Source organism: Oreochromis aureus, linkage group 16, assembly GCF_013358895.1.
Source record: "Oreochromis aureus strain Israel breed Guangdong linkage group 16, ZZ_aureus, whole genome shotgun sequence".
Taxonomy (NCBI): Eukaryota; Metazoa; Chordata; class Actinopteri; order Cichliformes; family Cichlidae; genus Oreochromis; species Oreochromis aureus.
In genome coordinates this window covers 30,876,784-30,902,729 of record NC_052957.1, presented here as the reverse complement: position 1 = coordinate 30,902,729, position 25,946 = coordinate 30,876,784, and the positions used below count along the sequence as shown (strand labels likewise).

The following is a 25,946-nucleotide window of genomic DNA, read 5'->3' as shown; positions in this document are numbered from 1 at the left end:
AGCCACGGCAGGATTTCTTCTGCTAATTTAATAGTGCAAAAATAACCTAAATAAATGAAACCTGTTATTGTCAGGAATTGTTTTCCTAATATCGGTTAGAAAAATAGGGGGTTAACTTTTAGAAAACCATCTCCACTTGGAATGCACTCATTTAGAGTTATTCTTAAAAAACAAAATAGCCACGACCAAAACACCTTTAGCTGCCCATACCTGTGTCCTAACAACCTTCAGTGCACTGAGTGTATTGGAGGTCACGCGAAACTTGGATGGAGTTGCGAGACTGGCAAAATCTCCAAATGTTTCATAAGAAAGAAAAACATGTATTATTGTTATTATTATTATTATTATTATTACATAACGTATAACGTTACATTATATGTAGGCCTGCCCATGTCTCGGTTTCTTTTTCACCGTCAAATTTATGCAAATGACGCCGGACGTGAAGGCAGCTGAGGACAGACCAGTGCACTCCAAAATGGCGAATAGCAAGGGTAAGGAGGCCTGTAATGTTATTGCATGTTGTTCGGATCCAGGACGGTCTCGACACCGTGGGTGCATTTAGTAACGTTCGCGTTGCTGCTACGAAGCCTTGAAGCCGTTTTCCCGTTTCCTCTGTGGCGCTGACTCTCTCTTGGGCCGCACCATTTACAGCTAGCATTAACTTTTCACCTGTTAGCTTTAGTTGTGTAGTCATGCTAAGTTATTGTTAGGCCCAGGAATTTTAGTAAGTTGTAATGGAGCCCGTAATGAAACTATTGGTATCTGCCTTTGTCATGATAGATCTTGTTAAGTAAAAAAGCAGGAAACTACTACAGTTTATAGTTGAGTAATGGATAATAGCGTCTAGAATCGTGTGTTGATTTTGTAGCATTAATGTAACTGTGCTTGTAAGGCTTGTCGCTGCTGCATTCATTGTTATTTCATGCTAGCTGTCTTTTATTTTTCCTTGTATGTACACAAGTGGAAGATGAGATTTACGACAAGGTCGTGGATCTGACAGAATACGCTAAACGTCAGCGATGGTGGAACCGCCTTTTCGGAAAGAATTCCGGCCCCATAGCTGAAAAATACTCTGTGGCTACACAGATTGCAATAGGTGGAGTGAGTGGATGGTAAATATTCTCATTAAAATGCATTATGCTGCCTTTAGCGTTCCTAGTTAAGCACTTCATGTAGTTGTAGTTCTAGTAAATATGAATGGCTGAGAAACACCCTAACGCAAAATTAGAAAATCTCAAGGTTAATTTAGATGGTTATAAATTGCTCTGTGTCTCATCTTGTTTACAGTATATTTTCTGTTGGCTGATTGGACACGGATGTCTTTATTTCTTAAAGTACTATGCAAAAATCTCTAGCCACCCCACATTTCCTTTGCTAGGAAAATATGAAATGTGTGCAGACATTATTTGAAACATGCAAACATATATGTCATACAGTATATAAAGCAAAACAGAGTTTATACAATACTAATGACCTTGAAAGTGATCAAGGTCATGAGTATTCTTCAACAGCCTGAAGTCTCCTCAGAAAGCTTTCGTCTAATTCCTTTAAGCACTCTTCAAAGATAGTTCTTCAAAGTTCTCCTTTGAATGCCTTTTGTTCCATTCTTTGTCATGATGATCTCACACTGCTTCAGTAATGTTGAGGTCCAGGCTTTGCACAATTGGTGGCTGACTGCGTTCCACCGTGTTTTTTGTTTGTTTTTTGGAGGGGGGGGTTCTATCCAGGTATACCTTTAGCAGCGTGTATGGCAGCAGTTTCATTATTTAGTTTCAGTTTCCAAATCAGACACTTTGGAGATGACATTGCATGGTGGATCAAAGAACTTTTACTGTGTTCATGAATTTATTACTTTTGACAAGCGATTTACAATCCAGTTCTTGTGTCATTTGGCATACCTCAGAACTTGGAAAGGAAAGTCCAAAGAAAAAACATTAAAAGAGCATCAGAAGGGCTGGAGAGCTACTGCTCAAGGCCACTTTAAAAAATGACCAGGAGGCCTGGCTCCTTGGAAGCAAAATATATTGAAATGAGGAGTAGCTCAAAACGTTTTGCACAGTATTGTATTACATATAGTGCATGCTCATCTCGCTGTTCACATGTTACTGTAGCAGAGAGACAAAATTGTATTTTGCCATCACTTAAGAAAACAAATTTCACACTCCCAACTTTATAACTCTGCAGTTAAGGTATCTTGCAAACAGTGTCTTAGTTATACTTTATCAGTGGGACCTTTCACATCATGCAAACCTTATGACAGTGAATGGCCACCTCACAATGGTCATTGTTAGGCTAACTTGTGTCATTATTATTGTTAGATCAGCTACTATGCTCTCTTTTCAATTTGCCTTAGGTGTGCAGGTTACCTCTTCCAGAAGGTTGGAAAAGTTGCTGCTACTGCAGTGGGGGGCGGTCTTCTGCTTTTACAGGTATTATTGCATCGCCCTGCATAAATATGTGCAGGTTAAGCTTTTCAACACGTTGACATTGTTTTCATGAATCTGTCTTTCTTCAGGTAGCTAACAACAGTGGTTATATCCAAGTGGACTGGAAGCGAGTAGAGAAGGATGTCAACAAAGCTAAGAAGCAGTTAAAGAAGGGAACAGATCAGGCAGTCCCTGAGCTCAACACATTTGTTGAGAAGGTAATTTTTTTGTGAGTTGTCTGGTTGATTGTGAGATCATTTTCACCCTCCCGTTACAATGAAAAAGCGACTGTGTCATATGAAATATGATTTGTATCTTTCAGTCCAGAGAGTTTGTGAAGAAAAACATTGTCGTCACAAGTGGCTTCATCGGAGGATTCCTTCTCGGCCTGGCATCTTAGGACCTACCGAATGAGAAGAGTGTATTATTGGGGGGTTTTTTGTGTTATGTTTCTGATGTTATAAAAAGCTATAGAGGATAATTATAAGTCTTTGCTTATAATTAGCAATATTATAATTAAGTTCTCAAGTGTTTTAACAGCAAGTGACCAACAGATACCAGTTTAGCTTGGAGCTCTGTGTTTTTACTTAAGCTGCATTGCAAACCCTTCTGTTTATAACATCGTACTTGCAAGTATTTTTGATATAGACGTGGGACTTATTTATTAGCCCAGAATGGCCGTCTTGAAACACTCCAGTTTTAACGCCAAATAATAATACATATCATGGAAATTAAATTAAAAAAGGAAACCCAACAGAATGTTTCTGTTATTATGTATTTATTAAAAAAACGGACAATGTTCCAGAAGGAAAGATTTCCCACTGTGGTTGTGCACAGTTGGGGCAAATAGATTTCAGTTCACCTACACATGGCAGGGGATGCATGTCTTTAGGGTATTCTATCAGTGCCACTGTTAATTTTTATATTTTGGTTCAACACGTTATAATCAATCATCTTCAAAGTAAACACTGGGTTACACCAGTCTTTGCAGTCTCTGTTTTTTTATGATCTATTATGTTTACCATCACTTTGGGTACTGAAGGCTGTGGTCTGACTATTATGTAAGTAAATAAAAATAAAGAAATATGTTGAATTGTGTCTAATTCAATTTACAGTGCAGTTTATTTAACTGTAAAGATGATGAAACCTAGTCTCTGATGCCTTTGAAGTCTGTTAGTATACATTCATCCATGCTTTGGTTCAATAATAATAATAATAATAATAATAATAATAATAAACTTTATAAAACACATTTAAAAACCAAGGGTATGCCAAGGTGCTTAACAAGTAACAGAGAGAGTAGAAGGAAGATAATAGAAATAGGACCAAAGCAAGTACTAGGTATGCAAGCAGGTAGCTGTCACTGATACATAGGAAAGCAACAGGTACAGAGCAAACAAGAAATTAAATGAGCATAAAAGTGCATAATATAAAATCATAAAAATATTAACTAGAGCGAAAGGCAAGATTGAATAAGTGGGTTTTTAGTCGTGATTTGAACAGTGCAATGGAATCAGATGCGCGGAGGACAAGAGGAAGGGTATTCCACAGTACCGGGGCAGCCAGAGCAAACACGCGGTCACCCCGGGACTTCAGCCGAGATCTGGGTTGTGTCAGAAGTAGTTTACTTTCACTTGGATTTTGTAAAATGTTTCACATATAATTAGAAACAAAAATGAGCTGTTACTCTGGCCATTTATTTTTGTATGCCCTACAAGCATAATAGTTTACAGTTTATAAAGAAACAGGATGTGTTATAATGTATTCTTAAGTCCAACTTTAATTTTTGCAGGATGTGTGTGGCATACATTAAATTATAATTTTTTTAGGTAGACTCAGAGGGCTTATAGATAGTGTAAAAGTTCCAGCAAGAATTATTTCCAAATCAGAATGTACAGTAAACTATAAACAGCAAGGTATTATTTACAGGGATAATTACTCAATTACCTTAGTAGAGGTGGTAAAAAATATGCCAACTCTGATACTATTTGTAAACTTTAATATATAAATAGTACACAAGTACACAGTTTACTCTCTGTTGTACTTTTTAACTTGGAGGAAAAACAATGTATAATTTTTTTTAAAAATTTATTGGCTATGTTAGCATCAAAATATACGATGAACAGCAATAATTTGAATATTGTTATGAAAATAAAAATATTTTATTGGTTCTTTTTGTTGCTAAGAGACGTGTCCCCAATAGACGTTTCCATGGTAACAGACCAATAACAGACCGTTGGAACTTCAGGGCTGCTGAGTTTTATGGAGAAAGTAATCCAACAATTATAAGTATTACCACTATGGCTTTACCGTTTCTGCCAGGGAACTCTCCCAATGAAAGAGTAAGTTTAAGACACTTCGTATTTTTCTCGCAAATTACTGAGTTTCGTTAGCAGGCGACTTCCTTAGCTAGAAACTAACCCCAGGTCGCCTGTTAGCTAGAGAGCACTTAAGCTCAGATAAAAGTGGTTGTACGAGTGGGTGAGTGAGGTATGCTGTTTAGAAAGAGCTTTGAGTGCTCAGGCATATAAGAACCAGTCTATTTAACATGTTTTTAATAGAAAGTGCTCAGATATACTTTCTCCTTTCTGTACCACAGCTGGGGAAGGAGAAATTCCACAAATCCCAACATTTTGACTATTCCAGTGGAGTCCCTATGCTGGTTGGGTCTGAGAAGCCAGGCATTGGAGGAGAACATTTAGTTGGTCAGGAGATTAAATCAAAGTACTCCGTTTATCCTATAGGAAGTGGTACCGGTTTACCACCATGGGTAACCTTTGACAAACAGGTGAATAATAGAAACTGATTTTAATTGTCCACTCAGACAAACACAGACACGTATTATGGTATAGCTTTGTGTTATTTTTTTACGTCTGTTATTAAGGTTTAAAGCTTCCAATAGCTTGTGTTACTCATTCAAGTAAAAAAAATAAATAAAACCTGTTATTTTTTAAAGCCTGTCATCATTTCACTAACTAAACATTTGTCATTTGAGTAATTTTAGCCACAAAATATCACTTTGTCCTTCTAGGTTCTGTGTTTTGATGCATACTTCCAGGAGACTGTACCTGAGGCTCAGTCTGAGACGTACAGAATCAGAAAGTGTAAGATCTACTTCTTCCTGGAAGACGATACCATACAGGTTGTGGAGCCGGAGTACAAGAACAGTGGCATTCCCCAAGGTGTCTGTGATATAACAGGAAATATCTTGAGAATATTGCTTAAATTCAATTACAGCCTCAATAAATAAATAAATAAACAATTAGACACTATGCAAAATGTAAATGGAAACAGAATGCAATGAGTTGCAAATCTGATAAACTCACATTTTACTCATAATAAAAAGTTGAAACATTCCATACTCTTATAATACCAAAAGTCGGGGGCGCTGGAGCCTATCCCAGCTGTCATAGGGCGAGAGGCGGGGAAACTGGACAGGTTTTAGTCTGTCGCAGGGCCAACACACAGGACAGACAACCATTCACAAGTAAGGTCTACCTCAAACTGCATGTTTGACGGTGGGAGGGGCGGAGTAGATGAAACACAGGAGAACAGCAAAACACAGAAAGACCCGGCCTGATGTGAACCAGGACCTTCTTCTCAGTGCTAATGCCAATTATGCCTATGAAAAAAAAGGTCACTTTGAATTTGATGGGAGGAAGAGGAAGAAGAATGAAGAAAAGTTTATGAAAGTTGTTATAGAGGCAGTATGTGTTTTAGCAGTGTTTTGCAAGTATACAAGACCTTCACTGAAGACATCATCTGGATGGGCGCATATGTTGCTCTAAAACTTGTATATGCATTTCAGCACTGATTGCACCTTTCCAGATGTGCACACTGCCAATTCCATATTCACTAATGCACCCCCATACCAGCAAAGACGCAGGTTTCTGAAGTGAGGCTGATAACAACCTCTATGGTTCCTCTCATCTTTAGTCCCAAGGACACTGTGAAGAAATAAAAAATCAAATATTGCATTTTAATTTGTCTGACTACAGATGCAGTCTACTTTGCCTCTGTAAATTTTAAATGAGTGTTGGCTCAGAGAAGATGGTGGCGTTGTTCACATACAGTTTCTTCTCTGCATGATTGAGCTTTAACCGTTTCTGCCAACCATTTGTGGACAGTGAACAGTGATTTCTGGAAGTGTTCCTGAGCTGATGCAGTGATTTCCATGACAAAACCATGCCTGTATTAGATGCCTTCGGGGTGGCGATGATCATGGGCATTCAGCATTGATTTTCAGCTTTGTCTCTTGCAAAAAGACATTTCTTCAGACTGATATGGTTTTATGAGTTTGTCAATGATTGCATTCTGTTTTAATTTACATTCTACACAGCGTCCCAACTCTTTTGGGATTAGGTTTGGATTTTTGTTCATCTTCTGCTTTTTCCCAAGTGGCCCAAAAATGCAATATGATGAGAGTTTCCAGACCCATTTGTTACCAATTCTGTGTTGGTGATCCCTGTCATAGGAACACTCATTCGTCGCCACCGTATCCCACTGCCTCCTCCAAATGAAGGCCAGTTCTACAACCTGTTCCATTTCAACATCAACCAACAGATGAAGCTGTACTCTCGCACGTTCACTGTGACTGACTGTGACTCTTTCACAAGGAACTTTCTGACAAAACGTGGGGTGCACGTAAATAACCCTACCACTGTACCTGAGGACCCCTACAGCAGCCTCCGGGAACAGGTGAGCATCCGAAATACATTTTTTGTTGTTTGTATTTTATTTCAACTCATATAACTCTGTCGAACTATATTTTAATCCTCCTTTATTTATTTATTTTTAAAGAAAGTTATAGTGAATAATTTATTTGTTTCACGCTCTCAGCTCAAAAAGAGTATGCAGCCGCTTCGGCCATATGAGAGACATGATACGCTGAAGCAGTTCTTGGACCATGACCGCAAAGTCCTGCGCTTCTACTGCTTCTGGGATGACTCACAGAGCATTTATGTTGACTTGCGGGAGCTCATACTGCACTACTTCCTGGTTGATGACACCATAGAGATCCGGGAGGTGATCCCCCCAAATTCTGGCAGAGACAAAGTGAACAAATTTCTTCGTCGCTGCAGACTACCTAAGGTAGGTAAGGCAGCGTGATAAGAGCGCGATAACAGCTGTCGAGAAATGAGAGAATAAGGAAGAAACGCACAGACAGGTTTATACAAAAGGGTAAATAAGGGCTTTTTTGAGCTTGAAGTTTTGCTATTTCTTTGTTTTAGTTAACATTTAAAGATGGTTACTCCTAACCTAAAGGCTTGCAGTGTCCCTCTTTCTGGTTGTGTTGCTTCTTTTCGTCTTCCTGCTTTCATGGAGACCTCATTCACTCTGACAGGACTGCTTTAGCACCCAGTTTCCCTCAAGCATGTAGGCTTTCTCCTCCAGTTACTGACTGACCAAGCCTAATTCATCCTGAAGGACATCCAGGCATCAATCATGTCAGTGTGTAACTATGTGTTTTCAGTCCAGTAACGTTGTTTGCTCCGATGCCTTTTTATTAAATGTCAGCCTTAAAGGTTGAGCAGACTTTGCCATCCAGTGGGAAATCACCGTGTCCTTAACGACAGATCTCGTTTCCTTCTTCAGTCTTATTTTGTTGATCTGCTTCTCCCTCTCTCTTTCAGTCTTTTATCCATCATTTTCTTTCTCTTACCAGTTGTGTGCATGCAGAATGGTATTTACTTATAAAGAGTATTTTTTGTTTAACAGTTTCTGTATTTTTCCTGTCCGCACTTGTTTTCCTTTTGCAGCATGTTCCAGCCAAAGTCAAGCAGCCTGGAGAGATAACAGACCGCACGGTGCTCAACGTGCTCACCTCCAGTACTATGGGAAATCGCTACATACTGGACAGCCTCAAAGTATGTCCTGTCTCAGCTATGCTCACACTACAAACATGCTAACGGGATGTTATTTGAGAGGTCACCGAGAGGCTAGGCAGTTAGCGAGATTTTCGTGAATCTCAGAGGTTAAGTCTAAAACGAGCTATTAAGACACTCGATTAGAGTTAGAGGATAAAATATGCGTCGAATTACAATCCAGTAATCCAGTCTAGGGGAAGGCCGCTTCCTGTTTCAGTAAATACAATACTGCGCAAACCTCTTGTGTCACTCCTCATTCCCTCCATATTTTGCTAGGAAATTGGGAAATAGGGGCAATTTATTGAAACATGTACGTACATATGTGGAAATACAATATATAAGGCAAAAACAGAGGTTGTACAAGACCTTGAAAGTCAAAGTATGAATACCTTTATACTTCACAGTCTGAACTCTCTTAGGTGGGTTTTCTTCTAATTTCTTTAAGTATCCTTCAGGAATAGTTCTCAAAGACTTTCAAAGTTATTCTTTGGATGTTGGCTGCTTTTTGTTCTGTTCTCTGTGAAGATGATGCCACGCTGCTAAAATGATTCTGCTGAGGCCAGTCCATGACTGATAATGTTCCATTGTGTGTTTCTCTATTCAGATATGCTTTTACTGCATTGGCAGTGTCATGCTGAAAAAAAAAAGCTGTTGCTAATCAAACATAGATTATGTTTGACCACACTTTTCTGTATTAAATAATAATTCCATCAATTTTCAGTTTTCTGGTCTTTGCAAATCACCATGTTGGTACAAAAATATTTTCTATGTAGAATAGAATAGAATAGAATAGAATAGAATAGCCTTTATTGTCATTGTACAGGGTACAACGAAATTGGAGTGCCACTCCCTTGGTGCAAAATACAATAATAAATATAAATGTAAAATATAAAAGGTACAATAAAACAATCGTAAGTACTCAAACAATAGTAAGTACGATGTCTGTCAAACTGTGTTATCTTTGGCATTTTTTACACATTCGGCTAAAAGTAATAGGAACAAACATGTTTATGTGTCAGTCCCATGGTAACAAAGTGCCTAAAGATATTTAAATTTGGTTCTTTGCTGAGTTGTGTGCTGTGTGTAGACACAACACTGATTCATCCCTTGAGTTAGGTGCATTAGGACAAAACACTGCATTTCTGACCATTTAAAAATATACAATAAAACTTGGCTCCTTGAAATCAAAACATGAAAAAAAAGGGTTTCCTCCATGCATAACATTTTTTTAATTCATAAAGGAAAGTCCTTCTAGCAAGTCCAGCTAATCAGCAGTCATCACGATAAAGCCTCCAGGTGCTGATTTTGAAGCTTAAATTAAAAACAAAAAGCTTATTCTAAGCTAATTTCATTTGTTACAGGATCAGTCTAATCAGAAATAAAAGGTTTCCTGACTTTGACCCAAGATAAGGTTTTAAAATGCTTCCACAGAGCGTTAATCTTATTCCACCATCTTTGCTGATATAATTTCTGCTGTGGATTTTAATTCAGGATTCTTCGATCACCATGTCCCACTCTTACAATGTCCCTGTATCCACTCAGCACCAGGCTCTTAATAGATATAACCATCCAATTCATGTGTGTTTAAGTAATTCAATTCAACAAGTAAGATTCTATATAAGTTTTTTTTGTTTACTCATTTCATTATCTCCATTATTTCCACTCTCACCTGCAGACCGGAGCTGTCCACGAGGAATTCTACAAGGACTGTGATTTGATCATAGGTGGGGAAGTGAATGTGTGGGGCAGGAGAGTAATCCTCGCTGACTGTGATGACTTCACCAAACACTACTACCACTCCAAATATGGCATAGGTAAGGTAAACACTACTGCAGTGCTGTTGATTTCTTTATTTCAGTATTACTACAAATGTTTGCATTGTTTCTTTGGACAGGATTGTCAACTGAAAAAAAAAATTAATTGCATTAAGTATACACCTATGGAATAAATGATGTAAGAAAATGCTTACAGTGACATATTTTTTCCTGGGGATTTTCACCTGTGTCTTGCATTGCATTAATCTGAACACTTGGGGGCAGTAAGAGCAAGCATCTGCCAAAGCCGTCCTTCTTGTGGAAGTGATTCCTGAATCCAATGGTACAGGATAGATTTGCTTGGATAATGAAGTCTTTCTGTCTATAGAGAGTGCTCCTTGCTTGATGCTTATTAGAAAAAAAGAAAGTGTTCAACACCATTGATGAACTGACAAAAGACACCTGGGCCTCCAGTTAAATTTAAAGGCACTTACTCCCCAGCAGGGAAAAACCTTATAGTATATCCTTGCTCTCTGCCACCCTGGGTAGGTTTTGGGGGCTTGCTGCATTAGTCACGGCAGGAAACAAGACAGAGGCCCCGCTGACAGGCCACTGTGATGGAAGTGTCCCGTCTTGCTCTGAGTAGTCAGGGGTCAGCTCAGGGATGGATTACCTGTTTCCTTGTGATCATTTAAGCTCTCCTCCTGGGTTTCTTTTCTTCTTTTAAGTGTTTTGTTTCTTCTTTCTCCCGCTTCCTCTCAGAGGACTTCACCCCGTTGCAATACAAAGCTCCACCAGCCCCTAAGCCCCTGAGACCTGTGCCCCCCTACAACGGCTTTGGCTCAGAGGAAGACTCACTGAGCTTCTGCCAGCGCCTCCTGCCCAAGCCGCCACGGAAAGACTTCCAGAAATTTATGGAGAAAGACAGGTTCGATGAGTTTAAGTCACTGTCACAATCAAATTAGTGAAAGGTTTTTATCTCTATCTCTCACTCTATATGTGTTAGTGCTAGCCCCGAACTCTACTGTGAGCCTGTCTCCACAGGTATGGCTTGGACAGTAAAGTGCTGAATTTCCAAGCTAAGATGATTACAGCTGATCCAGTTGACAGAGAGCGGGTTTTCATCATCTCCTTCTACCTCTCCGATGACACCATCAGTGTGTTTGAACGCCCACAGAAGAACTCAGGTAAAAACTTTCCGTCCTCATTTGCACCAGAGATACTCGTAGGACCTGAGATACAAAAAATGATTACCATCATGGTTCGGATACATGTAGTTAAGTATTACCGATGCTTTCTTTCTACACTCTGTCCCATCTTGTAGGTGTTCTTGGTGGTAAGTTTCTGGAGCGCGGTCGGGTAAAGAAGCCAGGCCAGGAGCTGTTTAAGAGTCAGCTGTCTCAGTACTTTACAGCTCAGGATCTGTATGTGGGAGGTACCCTCTGCCTTAACAGCATCAACTTCCAGCTTCTGGATGCTGATGAATACACATTCAAGTACATGGAGCAGCATGCTGAGGAGGTAAGGAGGAAAGATAACAAATCAGCACAAGCTGGTTTTAGTTTTTTGTCTCGGGGGCATGAACCAGGCCGCTTTTCCTTAAGTGCTATTAAGCATGTTTTCTGTGTTACCCTTTAAAGTTTCCCAGAGCCAACATGGGCATCATCATTAGCAAACTAAGGTCCCTTCCGGAGGAGAAACAGAGTGAGATAAGGAAGTTTCTGACTCTCAGTGACCCCAGCAACACTGGCTTCATCCCTTTTGAGTCGATAAGGTACAGTAATGAAGAAAAAACGCTTGCAGTTTAATCTCTAGCCTGCAAGTGTTGAAGTACGTGATCAATGTATTCAGTTCTACAAGGTGAAATTACTGCCAGCACCTCCTGTTAGCAGAGTGCCGTAACTTGGACGACACTAAGAGAAGGGTTCTAGTTCCTAACCATAAAGTGATGAAAAGGACAGTTATTCAATACATATGTGGACAGTCAGGTGGCAGTGAGTTTAAATAGTGATTTACTGGAGACTAAGTTGTTCCTGTCCAATTCTAAGGATGTAAATATAATAAGTGACACATGAAAGCAAAGAGAAATCCTATGCACAATATATTAAGGGTGTTTTCACATCTGCAGGGTTTAGTCAGTTTAAATCGAATTCTAAGTCGAACTCTCTTTGTTTTATGGAAAATGGAGAATAAAACAGTTAGTATGGGCCAGCCATAAATTGAATGTAAGTTCTCCATGTTACCCACTCAGTGAGAACACAACCTCAACCTCTTTCCTCTATTTACTTTTGTTGCTCCAGACACATCTGACCAATAAGCGTGCTACACGTTCTCACATATTATGTAGCAACACATTTTGGTTCACTTCGAGTTCCCCTTCGAGTTTTATCTGGTAAACAGAAACCAGATCTTCAAGTTTACAGACTCATGAGCTGATTTGGACCAGAGTAAGTGAACCGTAGGTGTGAAAACAACCTTAAAGGATTGTGAGATGTGGGTTAGTTCATTGGTCATCAGTTTGTGTGTATTATTTTCTCCCCAAACAGGAGCCTGCTGCTGGGCCTGGACTGCGATCTGTCTGAGCACGAGGTGCTGGTGCTGGGCCGGTGTTTCTCAGAGCGCAAGCAGACCCAGGTGGACGTGGGCTTGATGCTGGCTGTGGCCCAGGACTTCCTCAAGAAGAAGGCCTTTGAAGAATTCCCTAAAATGGCCAGAGCATTTGTGGATCAGGATCGACACAAGTAAGGCAAAATACTATTGCAGCATAAACACAAACACACACAGAAAAACACACAGGCAGATAACGTCACAACAAGGTATCAATCGTGCAGCCTGTAGCCCCCATACCTCAGAGCAACGATTAGTTCCAGCAATGTGAGAGCGGAGCATTGGAACCAGATGGATCCTTAAGACATGTTTAGGCCACTGCGCATGCACACACACACACACACACACACACACACACTATCCTGAGTCTATGTGTGTTTCTGATTGTGTATCACCTTGATTTTGTTTTTGTGCATAAAATCACATATTTAATGCGCACACACTGCTCATCCATTTGATAGGACCTTTAACTCACTTTTGCTGATTTGTTTATGTGACACAAGTATTGACACCCTTAATAGGCATCAATTTGTTCATCAGCATCCCTGTAATAAGGATGGCATGACAAGAACGGCGCCTCTGGACTCGCGGGCATTACTGTGGCTGTGGAGAATAAGTGTTCTTGCAGGACAGACATCCTCTGTTTTACACACATTGTCCAAACACGATATCACTTTAAACCGTTTTCCACTAGCACTGAATTTATGTCAGTCCTTATGGGAATTGCATGTACTTTATGTTAAACTAACAACAAAGGCCAGCTCATGTTGCTGCTGATGGCACATTGTCTCTGATGTAATGTACTGGCCTCTAACCAACATGTTTTGTTTTGTTGTTTTTTTTCTTTGAGCCTTTCTCAAATGTCTCTGACAAACAGCAGGCTCACAGCCAATGCGAGTCCGAACTGTAGTCTACTAACTGCAGCTTTTGGCTCTACCATATGTTGGATATGTTGTGATCTTGTTTTTTTTTCTTTAGGACACAACGTCTCTCCACAAAAGAGATAAGGACCATTTGTAAGGCTTTCCACCTTCCCGTGCCCAACAGCCTGCTCGAAGGTCTTCTCAGCAAGTAAGAGCCCACAAATCAGTTTAGAGTAGAGACCAGTTCAAGTGTCAGTTCATCCAGGTCATCTCAAAAGTTTGCAAAGAAGCGTCTGGACTTCTTTAAGTTGCTTGAAGACGTTTCACCTCTCATCCGAAAGCTTCTCATTTTCAGTTCTAAGGTCAAATGGCCGAGTCCCAGATTTAAACCAGTGGGAGTATCCCCAAGGAGGGACAAAGGACCCCTGGTGACTAATCACATGCGCCAAGGTGTGGCGGGTGTTTACAATGGGCTGCAGGTCCGCTTTCACACCTTGGTTTGATTAGAGGATCCCAGTTCTTGTCATTAAAAATCTGGGACTCTCTACCTAGAACTGAACTGAAACTTCGGATGAGAGAAAACTTCACAACTTAAAAATGACGCTTTTCTTTGAAATTGAAGACCAGTGCCCTCAAAATTTCAGAACATTTTCAGAAGGCTTTTCAGAAAGATTTATTTTCACTGAGGTAAAGTGCAGTCCGCAGTTTGTGCCCAGTTCTTGTCATTAAAAAAAAATCTCTACCGAACTGAAAACCACAAAAATGAAGAAATGGTGCCTTGTTACAATCTTTTCAGGGACATTTCTTATAAATATTTAAAGGTGTGTTCTGACCAGAGTTGTTTTTTTTAATTGAAATTAAAATTTTGGTTTCTATTTTCAGTTGGTTTCCAGTGTGCGTTTGATTTTTTAGTTTCAGCCTAATAGTGTTTAGGCTCAGTTTAGTTTTTTTCTCTTTCATTTTTTATTATTTATATTGGGGGTATTTGACTGGGTAAGAAATATAAGACATCAAGCAGACATCCCAATCACAATCTGCACTAACATCTCCTGATGGTTGGGAAAACTTCATTTGACCATTTCTACATATTTTTGCTGCTTTTGTCAGCCCAGAATATTGTTTGGTAGTCTTTGTTTTCTCTGAAGTCTATATTGTTTATTTTTATTCCACATAAAAAAAAAAATCATACTTGGCTTTACAGTTGTGGTTACAAGTTGTGAAGAAAAGTTTTGAAGTAGTGCAGAGACAGTGCAGAAATATGGGTTAAACTTGGCCCAGGTGGTGTGAATACAGTCCAATATGCATCCATGCAAACTGAAAATATTTCAGCTTTCAACAAAAAATGTATGAAAGCCACAGAGATTCTGACTCGGACTGGATTTTCCAGAAGCCACAGACAAATAGAAAGTACATGATTATTGTAGCACCTTCATGGCAGCTGGAACTGAATAATTCAACCTCGCAGATCTTTGGGAAGAGTAAGCAAAAATTGCAGGGGTCTGATAATTAATGGGCATGTGTAATTCTATCTGTGAGTTACTCTTGGAAAGGAAGCAATTCTTAATTTTAAGTTTGCAAAATGGTCCAAAAAGCTCCAGCGACTGTGGCCATGAAGTACAAAAAAACGGTTTCTTATGTGGATGGTATCTTTTATCCAGGTTTGCAGATGGAGATGAGATTGACTACCATGCCTTCCTTGCTGGTATTAACTGGTTAGAGCACCCTGCTCCACCCGTGATGCCTGAAGACACCTTAAAGGTGAGAAAAAGGAGTAACTAATACAAATAAAGCAAGAAGAAATAGTCAATTCAGTGAGAGACAGTAAGTGATTTCACAGCATGTGCACAGATTTTTAAATAGGGGTAATTGAAAATGAGTTTAAGTTCTCCTCTAACCTGCGATCACTCAGTGGATAAGTGAGCCAAAGGCAGAATCAAGTGAGCGGAAAGGAACAGTCATCGGACAAGAAGAATCTGTGTGTGTGTGTGTCTGTGTGTGTGTGTAAGGCAAATGTCTTGAGAGAGACATACATACAGGGGTGGTCAAAAAGAAGTAGCTCTTCTCTTCTTCTCTCTTTTACTTGTATCTTTCCTGTGTAATACAAATTCAGCATGCTACGCTATAGCCAAATCTAAGCAGAAACAGGTGAGCAGGAGAGATATTCACCAGACTTGCGTGAATAGAACGAGAGTGAAGGAATCTGTGTATGTGCTCACGGTGTGTGTGTGTGTGTGTGTGTGTGTGTGTGTATACTGACACTGTGCTTAATTTATTCTCCATTTTCCTCTGCCATGGTTTCCAGCTGCTTATTGCCTCGCCGGCTTCTAAGCCCAAACTCATTGCTCAGTCTCTGCTCAACTACTCTGCCGTCCTAAAAAAGCTCCAAGGTAAACCCTCGAAGTGACCAAAAATGGCCACTGCACCTTTTTAACATTTTTTTAAGGTGTCAAAAACAACAGGAATGTCACGTTGGCAGGTCCAGACAAACTAACTTCTCCTTGGGTGCCTTTTTGGTATTTGCTGCATTCCAACTCGCTTTTTAGCATTGCTGATTTTCTTATTGCCTCTGCTGTTATCATTCTTTTGTTCTGTTCATTTTACTTTATCTTGGAAACAATTCAAAAAAAAGTGGAAAGTGCTAAATGGCACTTTTGTAAGCAGGATTTTCTTTTGTTTTCTAGGGTTTAATCAGTATAATGTAGGTAAAAGACAGCCCTTAGTTTTCTTAACGTTTGAAAAAGCAGTGCTATTTTAAATAGCCCTTTTGCTACACTCTGAAATGTTTAATTTGTGTAAAAGTGCATAGTCAAGTCATAGTCCAGAGTCAAGCAAATAAAAGAACAATAAAGAAGAGCTTTATCACAGAGAAGCACAAACAGTCACAGAGGAGAGAAAGAAATAGTAAAATAAAGCTGGACACCAGAATAATCAATTATTTACAACACTAAGTATTTGAATCTGCTCAAAGTGACGTGTGTGTTCCTGTTTCCAGTTTGAAGTCGATGTGGGGTTTGATGGTGGCGGAGCTGCCGTGAAAAACATCAACTACTCTGCCTTCCTGCAGGATGCATTCAGCTTGCCCTCCAACAGCAGTGACACCTCAGCATAGACACATACCCTTACCCCATGGACACAAACACACACACACACACACTGCTCATTCCTCAATTAAAGGACATGGTACATCACATAACCAGTCTCTGTGTTTTCATCATGGGTCAGAGTGGAGATGTGTAAAACCACAGGAGAAGTGGTATGTGTGTGTGTGTGTGTGTGTGTGTGTGTGTGTGTGTGTGTGTGTGTGTGTGTGTGTACAGTTTGGCAGCAGTGGTTCAAGCGCAAAGCTAAAACAATTGAGTTAACTGGAAAATTGGTGCTTTAGGGGAGAGAAGTTGTGAGAACACAGATGTTTTTTTATGTGCTTGCATGTGTTAGTGTGTGTTTGCGATTTGGTTTGAATTTAGCCAAGATATGGTTGAAAAACACATGCTGGGCAGAGCTCTGCTCACAAATATATTGATTAAACAGTATTACCTTTACAAGAAAAAGCTGACATTTGGCAGTCATTTTGTTAATGATACCAGGTAGTTATGTTGTGTCCGCCTTGCCAAATGATTAAATTAAAGGACAAGGACATAAAAATTTTAGGTAGTAAACTTTACTACAACGTGCTACACGTTGTTCAAAGTCATCAGTGATACTCCTAAACCTAACCCTGGGAATTCAGAACATGTAGTTAATGTTTTTATGAAATTCCTTTTCCAAGTCTTGGCAATGAGGGAAGTTCGAAAACAGTCTGACACACATCAGAAACTATTCACATTTTTACAGGGTTATGGTAGGGTTAGGTTTATCTGCTATGATGACTAAGCCCTCAGAGGTTTAAGCTGCTTTAACCCTTTGAGAGCTAAGGTTAAGCCTAATTACAGCTGCCGCAGCCTCTGCAAGCTGCTTCGCAACCCTACCTCTACCCCAGCTCTTCCATTTCATACGATTTTCTGACTTAATCAGTGTCATGCTTGTTGTCACTGATGCCTGCCAAAGATAAATTACTGCAGACACGGTGGTTAACACATTTGCCTTGCAGCAAGAAAGTCCTGAATTTGAATCCACCAGCTGGCTGACGCCTTTCTGTGTGGAGGTTGCACATTCTCCCTGCATGGGTTCTTCAATTCAATTCAATTCAATTCAATTTTATTTTATTTATATAGCGCCAAATCACAACAAAAGTCGCCTCAAGGCGCTTTATATACTTGGGTACTTGGGTTCTCTCCAAGTACGCTGGCTTCACCGCCCAGTGCTCCACCCAAGTCAGATTAACTGGTGTTCTAAACTGGCCATAGGTAGGAAAGCGAGTGTGAATGGTTGTCTGTCCGTTGGTTTTGATGACAGACTGGCAACCTGTCCAGGGTGTACCTTGGACTTACCTTGTGACAACTGGGATAGCCTCGAGCCCACTGGGACCCTGGCCTGGCTTTATGCAGTTACCATAAATTCATAAGAGGTGAAATGAAATGAATGACCTCAACCATACAGCTCTTTATTCAGTATGAACCTCCTAGTCACTGGACAACTTTTCTACCTTCTCTAGAGCTGTAGAAATAGCTGAGAAGACACTAAAATTCCCAACTTGGCTAAAGCATTCACTCGTGTCTTGGCAGTTGTTCTGGGTACTGGACACAAAATTATCAGCCCTCCTGTGAAATCAAAAGTTTTCACTGGGGGGCTGATAATTTTGTCCTAATCCGTAGATGGGTTGTAATGATCCAAAATCTGGCAAATATATCCAGGACTTATATGTTTATTATCAAGGCAAAATCTTACTTTTAAAAGTAGAAATGTACATAGAGAAAACAAAATGGATTTTGTTGTTATTGTTGTCTCTCTTTGGCTTCAGTTATATATTCCTTTAGGCTCATTCCAGCATCAGTGACTTATTGTCAGTGATAGTTCTGGGATTTCTTTTCTCATACTAAATGGATGAAAACATCGCAAAGGATATTGGCAACACATAGAAGTGAGGAGTGAGCTCTTCAGAGGTCTGAATTACATGGAACTACACTCTCATGTTTGCCTGTCTGTATGTGGCACTGTTAGAATATGAAAAAGCACAGGTTGTTCAGGTTGAGGCGCCGTTGTAATGGGAGCCGGCGTTGCAAATTATAGTAAGGGGATAAGTCAAACATTGGGTAATCAAACACCCAATCCCCTTTGTGTAACCACACACACACACACATGCAAACACACACCATATGCACCGCCTCACCCCTTTCACACTGAGCACAGAAACAGTGCATTACATCACTCAGGGCATTATCAGGTCCTGTCCGCCTGCTTTCACACATACTAAAATATTAACCTCCACAGTCACCCGCCACCAAAACACAACGAGTGACGGTGATGCGGTCAGCGGTGGCGGGGAGCTTCCTGGGCACATGCTTGGCTTTTTTTTGCCTTCTGAAACATGAGGTGAGAGAGAGAGGATAATGAGGGAGGAATTTCAACGCCTCCACCACCCCCACATCGTCCAACACTCCTCTTCCTCCTGTCAGTTGCTATGCACCCACACATCCCATTTTCTGCCCTGTCACGGTCTGTGGCACAGCAACAGCAGATTGAATGGGTTGCGTCATCATCATTGGGCTTTAAAATATGGATGTGACGTATGAGGTGCACAATGTCCTTCAGGAGTAGGCTGGGTTTTTAAAAATATAGAATATTATAGTTTGAGCTGAAGTATATGAAGTACTTGCTGATCAATGATTTTTGATTGTCTTTGGATGTATTCAGAAAATAAATCACGCTTTGCGAAAAACTATAAGTTTGTTAGTAGGATGCCTCCATTATTTAAAGTGGGGAGGAAGTACTCAGAGACTTACTGACATATGGGGAAGGTCATGCAGTGAAAATATCAAAGGAAGTTATTATATTCAGGACAGTGTATTACTACTTTAAAAAGTGCCCCAGGCAGAGTAATGGTCACTGTGACTGTTATGTGTATATTACATTATAAATATGCATTCAGTTAAAAACAAGCAACTAATGATTGTGTTCTTTACAGATTAATCACTAATCATTTCGCAAATGAATCCATTAAATGTAGAGTAGAATGTAGTGGAAGACACTCATCTAGTTATGAACCAAATTTCCACTTACTGACTGCTGCTTTTTTTGCTGATAATGAGAACATCCTGAGCTTTAATATATACATGAGAAAGAACATATATAAATGTGCTGATTTATATTCATCCAGACCAGTTACAGAAGAGAATCAAAAACTATGAAAAGGAGAGAACAAACTTATTGATCTCAGAGCTTTTGCTTCTGTGTCTGACACAAAAGAAAGATGTCTGTCAGGTTTCAAAAAGCAGTTGGGTTGATCCTTCAGAAAAGTGATGGATCTTTTTCAGGAGTCCTTCCATTTGTGTAGGATGGGCCTTCTTGGCACAAGTCGACCAAAAGCAGTAATTTCAGCTTGGATTCTGTTCAGGTTCACATTTGGAGGGTTTACCCCAAATATTGCTGTAATAGCAGACAGTGCACTTTCCCCCAAATTGTAGAAAACTTTCAAAGTATTGACATCAGAAATTTTTTAAATTTGGGTACAAGCAAAGACAGTTTACAACGATCACATGTAGTCTTAAGGTCACAGTAAATTTCTGTTAATTAAATAATCTGACTTTGGCCCAGTGAAGCCTGTGTATGGTCTTAAATTGGAGTATTTAATGTTGAAGGCAGACAGAGGATGGTTGTATTAGCTGAACGACTTTGTGCCACTCCCATCTTTGTTTTGAAGAGTGTAAAGCTACAAGGCCATGAGCATTTAGTAATTTATTCCATTGTTTCAAATGCATGTTACACTTGAGGACAGCATCTAAGAGAGAACTTAGGGCAGAGGCGGACATAGGTAAAAACAAATCTTTACCAAAAAAAAGTCTTTCTCCTTCATCTGTTCTCATCTGTAAATATTGTTTAATGAGGTAAGAAGAATGCTGAACTCAAATCTATGTGAGAATTGTGCAAAAGAAAAAGATTTTTAAAACCTTTATTTGGTGCAAAGCCCTCTTTTTACGCTGCTTTTAACAGATTTCAAGGTGTCTGTACAAGAGTCTCTCCATCTAAAGCAATGCATTATCAGGGACTGTAACATCTAGTCCTTTTTACTGAATGAATGTAAATAATGTTGCAAAAATAGCTGCTTCATAACATTCAGCTAGCATACGAGAGGTTCCTGGTTCAAGACTTCCCATGAGATTGCATCTGGTGTAAAAATCAAATATCTGGAGCTGTCTGCTGTGGGGACCCCTTCTGTATAAGTTAGCAGCCAACAGAAGCTCATTTTGGCTGCTGAGAGAATGACAGAAGTAGTTTCTGAAAGTGTTTTTAAGTTGGTACGTGAATTTACTGTAGGTCATCCGCATCCCAAAGAACAAAAGTCCTCCTAGAAGTGAGTGTACCTGTTGGCACTTATTTGCGCAGTTGCTTTAAAGCATTATCAGATCTGGGGTGGTAAACCTGCAGCTCCACAGCCATATGCTGCCCTTTTGCTCATCTCACATGAGACAAATTAGCAAACACCAAAAACAGTAACATGCTAAATAATTTCAAGAAAAATCAGGATATCGCTGTATTTACAGGTCCCACAGTTGATGGTTGTCTACATGTAGCTGGAGAAAAATGAAAATGAATCTCGCATATTGAACTAGACTGTCTACTGCAGATTAGATAACTGGAATAAAATGGATGGATGGAGTCCACAGTTGAGCAGAGTAGTCAGATGTGTTAATAGGTTTTGATTTACATGAGTAAGAGCTTCATAGAGATTTTTGGGGTCAAAAGTTGCTCTTTGGAATAGTAAATGTACTTTATTTTCAGCGCAACTGCATGCACAGAATCACAGCAGTGAAAACAAAACACAACTACTGATATAAGTTTGCTGTCTTTGTCCTGAAATATGGTAGCTGGATATTGTGCCATGTGTCTCTCTTGCATTAGGGAGTAGGTAGTCCTGAATAAGTGAATGATAAGATTCATCAGCGGTTAAAAAAGGGGAAGTTTCTCAAGAAAAGAAAATTACAAATTAAAAGGAAAAATTTTTTGTTTAGCTGCAGTTGTCCACACAGAAAACAAAAGCTAACAGGCATTAGCTTCCATAATTGTAATGGACCCTACCATGGAGTTTGGTTAACTCCATAAAATTCTAATCATTGTGATGAACTTTTATAAATGTATTTATTTATTAACGTCACAATTTTAAAAAGGACTTTTATGTGAATTGATATTTGTCTGCATGCTGTATAGAAGGCAACAGTTGTCTTGCAGTGCTGTTAATGTTTAAGAAAGCGTTTTATCAAACAGCACGACGATGAACATGTGACTCAAACTTTGCAGCAAACACGGGGGCAGCGCTATCATGAATCACCCTCTGCGATGCACTGTTTAGTTCATGTGGTTTGTGTTCTGTTGCCTCAGCACAAACAGGACACTGAGGCTTGTTTTAAAGAGTCTGCTCCCTTTTTTCTTTTCTTTTTTTTTGTCCTCATTCTACATTACTGCTGTTCTGCTCAGGACGATTGTACTGTAAAAACCGATATGCAGGAAATCCATAAATGTCTCCTGGGTGAAGAGGATCTGAGTGTGCGGCGCACGGGTATGTTTGCGCGCACTGTATGTGCGTGATTGGCCTAATGCAAGTCTGATGGAGTCATGGCTAATCTATGAAGTCTAAACAGATATCTGAGAACAAGAGGGGGGAGTTTCTGTTTACTGGCTGGGTTCCTTTCTTTTCTCATGACAACAAATCTTAAACCTGGAACAACACACACACACACACACACACACACACACACACACACACACACACATCACAAAGCACCTGTGTTCAGATGTTGTTTTCTCAGAACTCTTCCCCCAAAGCAGCAGTTTTTGGCCCTGCACTTAACTTGGAACAATCTGCCAGTAATTGGTATAATCTTTTAATCCGCCCTGCTAATGATTTTCTACACAGTTTAAGACTGTAGTTGTGGAAAATTATCAAGTTTGTTTAGCTAAAGTCATTACCTACACAAGATTAAAAAAAAAATACAGCCAGGGCATCAGACTTACGCCATCTCACGCTATCCCCAACACTGTCCCGCTCTGTCACACCAACCCTCTGCATGTCGTCCTTCAGTGCGTCCATAAATCTTCTCTGTGGTCTTCCTCTTTGCCTTTTTCTTGGCAGCTCCAAATTCAACATCCTTTGTTCAAAATATCCACTATTCCTCCTGCGTCCAAACCAGCTTTTTGTCCAAACTGCTCAACCTCAACTGTCCCTCTGATATACTCATTTTACTTCAATTTCAAAATATGTGTATATTTAATTTATTTGGATTTTTTAATTTTTTTTTTTTTTTTAATGGTCCGTTGGCCCACTTTCAGGCCTTTTTGTCACATATTGTAATCTGAGGCAAAGGATAAACATGCATATCTGAAAGACTGTTAAAGATAAAAGCCTGAATTTTTCATTGCCCTGACATACATCAAAGTACGTGTAAGTACTGGCTAGGTAAAATATGAAAAAACAAATTCAAGCCATCCTGTAAAGTCTCACATTGTGAAAGACAATTCACAAAACTGTGAATTAAAGCATGCAGAAAAGTTTTTAAGATGAAATACTTAATCACGAAAGATTGAGCAAATATGACAAAAACACAAGTATCAGTAGATTGTCGCGTCTAAATAAATCAAAAATATGACATTTACAGGTGGGACTTTAATTACAACTCAGAAAATAATTTTGTTAAATATGTATAGATTTTTTTCCATTTTCTTCTTAAATCATCACATTTATAAAAACATTTTCTGCATTTAAAAAAATGCCTAGAAAGTTTATGTTTCAAAGGTTGAACATATGTTCTGTTTGCTGTGAAATTGTAGCTTTATGTATCAAATACTTTCAAGATATATTTTTGGAGAAATGGTCCATTTATCCATTTTCAGGCCTTTTTTTTTTGCACATTGAAATCTCAGACAATGTTTGAATATGATTATCTCAAAAGTGATTAAAGATAAAAGCCTGAAATTTTCATGCTGGATTGGGGAAACATAACAAGTTTTACCACAAAAACAAAATATGAGCAGATAGTTTAATCCAAATAGAACAAATCTCTGTTTTGAGTTTTTGATCATCTGATTTGAGATGGAACGACAAGTTGTGATGAAAACTTTGGAAAACCTTTGGAAATGAGAGCTAGATAGTATCTTGTTTGTTGGCTGGTTTTTGTTTTTGCCTTTTGAACACAGGTAGAGTGTTTTTGTAGCACAGTTCAAACTACCTTCACTAAACGTGGTGTCTTTCCACCTGTTGATTCTGACTCAGAAGTCCCAAGTGGGCTGCAGAGGTAGAGCAGCTACTTTAATGGTACTTCTATGGGAATGAAGTGAGTTTAGTAGATTGTTTTTTGCAGCTCTCCCTCATTCCGGTGATTGCTCAGTGCCTATGGCCATTGGTATAGAGAGAGGGTGGAGGTAGAGAGGGGTCTAAGGCTTAGACCCCACTTTACAGGGTCAGACCCTGCCCCAGGTGCACATGGGGAAGCACTTATTTGCTCTTTTTTTTTGTTCCATATCTCAGAATCTTTCACTTTCTCTCTTATATCCCTTTATCCACAAACCCTCCACCCAGTGGGGTTGTTCTGATTTCCCATGCAATGTCATGCACACAGCTATGTGCTTTTGGGTTTAAATGAGTGTTAAGATCATTAGCTACGGTGTGGTCTGCACTCACTGCGCCCTCATCGCCATTTGAGCCGTGCAGTTTCTCTTTGATACCACAGTTTTATTGCTGTACTAGACAATATCCCTTGATTCTGAGCTAACTGTGTTTCTCCCTGAGCTCCATAGGCAGACCTGGTACACTCATCAAACACCAAGTTGTCTTTGGCAGCTGCTGTGACATTACTCTACCTGGTCAAGAACAGAGAAAGTTATTCTACACCAGCTTTAAATTACAACTATGGGACTATTTTTGTCAGGCATTTGGCTCCCAGTGGAGACCACTTTTGAGGCAAACACGCCTGTTTTTCTGTTGCACACTGGTCTGCATAAATCTCCAAAAATAATAGCCCACTTCTATTTTTTTTTCATCCAGCTTCAAAAATACTGAAAGTTAAGCTTCCAAATGAAGACTGAATACGTGTGTGTTCACCATCAGTCAGTCTGCTGTTTTATGTGTCTCGCAGACGATATGAAGTGGCTCGAAATAAGCTGTCCTGCTCCGAAGGAAACAAGTTAAAAACTGACAGATATCAATGTTTACATCTTTGGACAGGGCATCAGAGCTTTATCATCACCATAAATTCTTTGCTGGTGTTAGGATACCATGCCCAAAGGCCAGCAAATGTGTGACTCAGGTGATGCGATATGACCCTGCCCTGCTAATCCTGTTGAAGACCAGTTCGAGTGCTGGTGCTCACAGGGACAGGAGGATCAGAGTGCCTACAGCCAAGGTGGGACTTAATAAAGACATGGACCGCTGTCACATGCAACTGAAGCGAAAAAAATCTTAAGGTGGTGACACGTCACTAAAATGGAGCCGAACAAAGAGAGAAACGAGGTGTAATTTTAAAAAGTAAGTTACCTGCCAGCAGCTGTCACATTATTCTTGCTTTTTATTACCGCCCGTTTACCAGCTAAAACTGCAGAGAGTGAGAGAGTTTGTCCAAGTTGTCAGGAAGCTGCTTTTGCAGCGGTATGTCAGCTCAGTGCATCCCCCTTCAGCTCAATATGTCTTCTGGCCTTTCTCCTCCGCTCTCTGCCTCCCACCCCACCCTCTTCTCCCCGCATATGGGATTCACATTTGGCTCCACTGACCGTTTTTTTAATGTGATATTATGATACATTATCTGAAGCCATTTACTCCCTGTCACCACCTCTCATGTGGACACAAGCCGAGTTAAGCCAAGGAGAGGCAGTCAGACTCCAGTCCAGGTGAGTTATGACCATTTAATTTGACACCATTCACAGCCGGCCCGATCTTTTACAATGCCTGAAAGTGCAATCAAAACACAAACACAAAACACTTACGTGTGCTTCTCGCTCTCACTCTCTAGGAGCCCGTTGGTGGCATATAAGTTTTCACCCCCACCTCCTGCTGCTGGTTGTAAATCCCCTCTGTCGAAGGTGTATTTGTGCGAGAGAGAGAGGGAACAGAAGGCGAGAAATTTGAGGGTCAGCTGAGGCCTTCCAGGTAATTGTGCTTCTTAAACTTTTGACCCTGTAAGCCCTGCTTAGTGTGGTGGACCTCTCTCCCCTTATTTCCCCTGAGAATTTTTACTCCCCATACCAAGGACATGTTCGTGTGTGATACAATGACAATATGAGCATAGGCTGTCACCAAACACGTGTTATTCTTTTACACCTTTTTTGGGGGGCCATGAACTCGTTACT

The 25,946-nt window shown here is 39.9% G+C and overlaps 2 protein-coding genes across 4 annotated transcripts; both read left to right on the top strand.

Moving 5' to 3' along the window:
• Nucleotides 1–335: 335 nt before the first annotated feature.
• On the top strand, nucleotides 336–3,519 carry fundc1 (FUN14 domain containing 1). The gene is made up of 5 exons (XM_031728241.2): nucleotides 336–491; nucleotides 962–1,112; nucleotides 2,354–2,429; nucleotides 2,516–2,644; nucleotides 2,749–3,519. The coding sequence occupies exons 1-5, from the start codon at nucleotides 422–424 to the stop codon at nucleotides 2,824–2,826; spliced, it is 504 nt and encodes a 167-aa protein (XP_031584101.1). The 5' UTR covers nucleotides 336–421; the 3' UTR covers nucleotides 2,827–3,519.
• Nucleotides 3,520–4,614: 1,095 nt separating this feature from the next.
• efhc2 (EF-hand domain (C-terminal) containing 2) lies at nucleotides 4,615–16,703 on the top strand. Of its 3 annotated transcripts, XM_031728222.2 has the most exons (16): nucleotides 4,615–4,768; nucleotides 5,026–5,214; nucleotides 5,458–5,608; nucleotides 6,901–7,124; nucleotides 7,266–7,517; nucleotides 8,186–8,293; nucleotides 9,969–10,107; nucleotides 10,810–10,975; nucleotides 11,092–11,234; nucleotides 11,372–11,568; nucleotides 11,688–11,821; nucleotides 12,594–12,788; nucleotides 13,633–13,725; nucleotides 15,176–15,275; nucleotides 15,820–15,904; nucleotides 16,510–16,642. In XM_031728222.2, the coding sequence occupies exons 1-16, from the start codon at nucleotides 4,727–4,729 to the stop codon at nucleotides 16,512–16,514; spliced, it is 2,223 nt and encodes a 740-aa protein (XP_031584082.2). In that variant the 5' UTR covers nucleotides 4,615–4,726; the 3' UTR covers nucleotides 16,515–16,642. The 3 variants fall into 3 exon arrangements, with proteins under 3 accessions (XP_031584082.2, XP_031584081.2, XP_039455610.1); XM_031728221.2 differs by lacking the exon at nucleotides 15,820–15,904 and having other exon boundaries at nucleotides 4,616–4,768; nucleotides 16,510–16,703; XM_039599676.1 differs by lacking the exons at nucleotides 5,026–5,214; nucleotides 15,820–15,904 and having other exon boundaries at nucleotides 4,616–4,768; nucleotides 16,510–16,703.
• Nucleotides 16,704–25,946: the final 9,243 nt, after the last annotated feature.

Bases quoted from the DNA above. Each gene is read 5' to 3' on its own strand.
- fundc1 (XM_031728241.2), top strand. From the start codon at position 422: ATGCAAATGACGCCGGACGTGAAGGCAGCTGAGGACAGACCAGTGCAC. The intron at 492-961 runs GTAAGGAGGCCT...TATGTACACAAG, and splicing joins CAAAATGGCGAATAGCAAGG to TGGAAGATGAGATTTACGAC. The intron at 2,430-2,515 runs GTATTATTGCAT...GTCTTTCTTCAG, and splicing joins GCGGTCTTCTGCTTTTACAG to GTAGCTAACAACAGTGGTTA.
- efhc2 (XM_031728221.2), top strand. From the start codon at position 4,727: ATGGCTTTACCGTTTCTGCCAGGGAACTCTCCCAATGAAAGA. The intron at 11,822-12,593 runs GTACAGTAATGA...CTCCCCAAACAG, and splicing joins ATCCCTTTTGAGTCGATAAG to GAGCCTGCTGCTGGGCCTGG. The intron at 13,726-15,175 runs GTAAGAGCCCAC...TCTTTTATCCAG, and splicing joins CTCGAAGGTCTTCTCAGCAA to GTTTGCAGATGGAGATGAGA.